The sequence below is a fragment of the Otolemur garnettii genome, unplaced genomic scaffold (assembly GCF_000181295.1).
Source record: "Otolemur garnettii isolate 467f Iridium unplaced genomic scaffold, OtoGar3 scaffold00020, whole genome shotgun sequence".
NCBI classification, from domain to species: Eukaryota; Metazoa; Chordata; class Mammalia; order Primates; family Galagidae; genus Otolemur; species Otolemur garnettii.
In genome coordinates this window covers 2,122,175-2,126,473 of record NW_003852415.1, presented here as the reverse complement: position 1 = coordinate 2,126,473, position 4,299 = coordinate 2,122,175, and the positions used below count along the sequence as shown (strand labels likewise).

Here is a 4,299-nt window from a genome sequence, read left to right as displayed (position 1 = left end):
AAAAAAAAAAAAAAAAAGATACAGCTCTCTCCAGCTGCCCTGCTCCCGGGGCAGGTAGTTCTGCCTTCCACTCAGCCTCTGGGCTTCCCATCCTCAACCCTTGAGCCTTTCCTGGGTTAGAAAGGCTTATTTCTCTGTTTAGCCTTCTGGCCCATTCCCTGCTACAGAACCTTCCTAATGTACTCGTAGGAGAACCTCATTACTCCACCTCACTCCACATCCCCATGCGACCAGAATCAAAGCTGTGGTCTGAGGGTCCCCGATACTGGGGAACAAAGCGTCAGGCTTAAGAGGATGGAGAAAGAGCTGCGCACTCACCAAGTGCAGGGTATCGGCTTTCTGTGTCTGCCTCTGCCGGCTCTTCTGGGCGGCAATGCGATTTTTCTCTCTTCTCTGAACTTTTCTCACATCATCGGAGGAGTCCTGGGAAGCAGAGATGAGGAGAGTTAGGCCAGTGTGCTCCTCCCTTCTGAGTTGAAGCGGGCTCTCGCAGTGCGGGTCTCTGGCCAGCCATCCTTCCCTGTCCTCTCTTCATTTACCAAAAGCCCTCAGCCGGAGGAGAGCTGTTCCCCAGGCCGTTATACATCCTCAGGTCTCTATGACTTTTTTTTGACCAAAATCTACAGGAAAAAGACAAGGGGTCTTGAGGCCTCAAGGGGGCCACATTCAGCAAAAATGGTTAAGGTGATGAAGTGTGTTTATCACCTCTTTTCCTCGGGGCTGCTCCACCCTCACCCTCTCACTTTTTGGCCTAGAATCTTCTTGCTATTCTTTTAGCCATTTGCTTTTTCTCAAAACCTTGTTGAGCACCTTCTATGTGCCAGCTTCTGCATAACGTCTCTTTCAGTGGGACTCCTGTTTGATTCCCTGATGCCATGAAGCTGGTATCATTGTTCAATTTTAACTGAGGCTGTAAGGCTTGCCCAGAGGCTCACGGTCATCTGGGGGTGTTGCATCATCTGTGCCAAGTCTGGTGCCTTTCCAAGATCCCCCCTCCGTGAGCCACATTGCTGCTTTGTACCCGATGAGGTCTTCTGCTGCGTCCTGAGCTGAGGGCCCTTCCCAGACCTGCCTGCCTTCGCTTGCTTCGTTGTGCTCAGCCACCTTGCATGGCCCCAAGCACAGCACCTAGTAAAAACTAGATGCCAAGAAGAACAATGTTAATGGCAGAGGTAGCCTGGATTTGGTGGGTGGTAGGTGGGTGCTTGGGAGCATGAGGGTTCATGGGGTGTTCTCTAATTTCACCCCATAGGTGGATATGCCCTTTGCTTGAACAGAGGTTAACTCCAGCACTGCCTCAGATGCTGCCAAATAAGTATAGTATTTGCAACTCCTGCCCTGTTCCCTCTCACGTCCCCCTCAGGCGAGAGGGGCACAGATCCTAGGGCAAGGCTCACCGAGCTCACCAACGTGTCCAATACTTCCAGGACATTGCAGAAGGAAGGCATTGGGTTAGATAGGAAGGAAGTGTTTGTCCTCTAAGGGGGATGGGGCACCAGGTTACCATGGAAGCCATGAGTAATTTCCTTCCTAAGAAGAGCACAAACTCCAGGCATTCAGAGCCACCCTGATACCATCTTGAGCAGGGGACCACGTCGTCTGCCCTCTAGAGGTCTCTCTCCATACCCACCGCTTCCAACCTGCTGCTCAGTTAGATGCTTATGATAGACGCTATTTTAGAGGCTTATATTTTTACTTTGGCTGCAGCATTTTGAAAGACCTTCTAGACATCTGCGCTAAGGAAAGAATGCAGTTTTTAAGCCATATAGGTGGAGAAGATTTTAATCCGCTGATACATGTTGGATGAGCAAGAATAGGCCCCCCTATAGCAAGAGATGTGAAAAGTGTGGTGAAGAGAAAGCCCCAGAAGCAGAGGTAGTCAGGGTGATTCTTTTCTTTCTTTCTTTCTTTTATTCTTTAAGTCTCTCTCTCTCTCTCCCTCTCCCTACCCCATGCCCAGGTAATTTTTCTGTTTTCAATAGATATGGGAGTCTCACTCCTTCTCAGGCTGGTCTTGAACTCCTGAGTTCAAGTGATCCTTCCCCCTCTGCCTCCCAGTGGTAGGATTGCAGGTGTGGGCCACTGCAGCTGGCCATCACTTTTCGACAACCCTGAAGCTAAAAAGTTTTGACTTGGAAGTTGAAGTTTGGACTCTAAATGCCTCCAGAATTCCTACCTCAATCTCTCTGGTTTCCCCAGGGCTCAGAGAAACTACGAGCATGTGTCTCCAACAAGTTTCCAGAGCCACTTTCTCATTAATTTCCTTCTGGACGAGAGTCCAGAAGCCACAGGGGAAAGAGGTATTGGCTGCAGCTCTCGCATCCTTCCCTGCTGGCTGTGCTAGTGACAGAGGCAGTGCCCCCACAGATGGACCCCCTGTGCCAGCGAGGTGCTCCTCTTCCCCCCTAACTTGCCTTTTTTTCTTTTTAATTTTTCCTTGACCCCTTTTTTCTGGCTCTGTCCTGAGAAACCACACATCTAGGATTGGGTGTGCGTAAACCACCAGTCCACTTGGAACGCCTCCTCTCCTGTTTCTTCTGCCTTGGAGAGCAGGAGACCCTCTCCTCTGAGTTCTTTGATGTTCAGTCTCTTTGCTTCTTAGAAAGCTTCATGGGGTGGTAATCCCGGTGAGGCAGAGGCGATGGGCACCATCAGCAGGGGGACAGGAAAAGGGGCTCTGGCAGAATGGGTGGAAGGATGAGGGTCTCCACCAAAATGCACAGCTTCACTGCAAATGACGCGTCTTAAGCCTAATAACGTGCTCATGCCACAAGCCACTTCCTCGCTCCTCAGCTCTCTGAGCAGGACGAGGAAGCCTGCCACTCTTCCTGCCCCCCGAGAAGATTCAGAAGGTAGGAGAGAGAGAAAGGAGGACTCTACCTGTTTGCCAGGAGGGGGAGAGCGGCTGAAGCTGGAGTCGCTGCTGTCGGAGCTGTGAGGCATGGCTGAAATCTTCCGGGCTCTCATACACAGTCCCAGCACCTCTGGGCTCTCTTTGTCACCAGCTGGTCTCCCTTCCTGGCTGCTCCGGGGCCACCAGCCCACCACCCTCCACAGCTGCCTCCTCTGCCTGCCCTGTGGCCACCCCCTCTGACCCCTGCGTCCTCCTTCTTGCTCTGGGGTGCAGGGGGACTGCTCCCCACAGGGACATGTCGCTCTCTCTGGGGCTTGCGCGCTCTCTCTCTTTTGTGGTTTCTGGTAACTCACACTGGAAGTCACATGGGCGGAAACTTCAACAAGTTAGAAGTTAGTTTGAGAGAAAATACATATCTGGGAAAAGACCTACAGAATTATGTGAAAGAAAAAAAAAATACAACAAAACCCCAGATACCTTCCGACAGTTTAAAAGGCAGAGCAGCTCTCTTCAATTGATGAAGATAAAAGAGAAAAACAGCTCAGGCAGGGAAAATCCCCAGCCAGAATTAGCAAGTCAACATGGGCCGAGACGAGGAGAACTGGGAAAAAGTTTCCATTGTCACAAGACTCGATTTTTAAACCAAAATAAAGCAGTGAGACTGGGATTTCTTTCTGGTTTTCAACTGAAAGCAGCTGCCCATCTTTTTTTCTATATTGGGCTTTCCCCACTGCCCAAACAGTGCAGCCAGGACCATTGCAGCCTGCCCCAGGTGCCCTGGGAGGAAGGTGGCCCAAGGGCATGCTCCTTCCCGCTGTGGAGCAGGAGAGGTGGTGGGAGAGCCAAAGCCACCGGGAAGGCCCTGGAATCCCTCCTCTAAAAGCTCATTTGTCACCTGGGGCTTTATTCTTTTTAGAGAAAAGAAGCCGGCTATTCTGAGGGTCTTTCAGGAGTACAGGGTGGGCTTTAAGTCTTTATGATTCGAGATCACCAGGTCAGAGCCCAGAATGGGAAGAACAGTAAAAACTAGCAAAACAAGCACTGCACTTGATTTAAATCCTGGCTCTATCATTTCGTGGCCTTGGGCAACTCACTGGAGCTCTCCCCCTCGATGGAGGATGGAGGATGATAAAAGTTGCCCTGCCTCCCTCTTAGAGCTGTTGCAAGGAATACACTAGAACACAGACTAGAATGCCTGAGCAGACTGTGAAGTGTGCTGCCTGAGCTGGCTGTTACTTGCGGTGTACTCCGAGCCCAGCCACGAGTCTGTCACCAGTGCTTTCTGTTTGCACTTCAACTCTTACCTGGGCACTTTGGCTCTTTCAAAAGGCACTCTGGGGCAGTGCCTGTGGCTCAGTGGACAGGGCGCCAGCCCCATATATTTAGGGTGGCGAGTTCAAACCTGGCCCTGGCCAAACTGCAAAAAAAAAAAAAAAAAATAGCTG

The 4,299-nt window shown here is 50.9% G+C and overlaps 1 protein-coding gene across 1 annotated transcript in view; it reads right to left on the bottom strand.

Moving 5' to 3' along the window:
• Positions 1-4,299, bottom strand: part of BATF (basic leucine zipper ATF-like transcription factor) — a 29,929-nt gene that overhangs the window by 20,769 nt on the left and 4,861 nt on the right. Inside the window, exons 2-3 of the mRNA XM_003786925.3 lie at positions 2,881-3,018; positions 319-423 (exon numbers count right to left, since the gene is read on the bottom strand). Coding sequence (XP_003786973.3) covers positions 319-423; positions 2,881-2,967 — 192 coding nt within the window. The 5' untranslated portion in view covers positions 2,968-3,018. The remainder of the gene's footprint in view (positions 1-318; positions 424-2,880; positions 3,019-4,299) is intronic.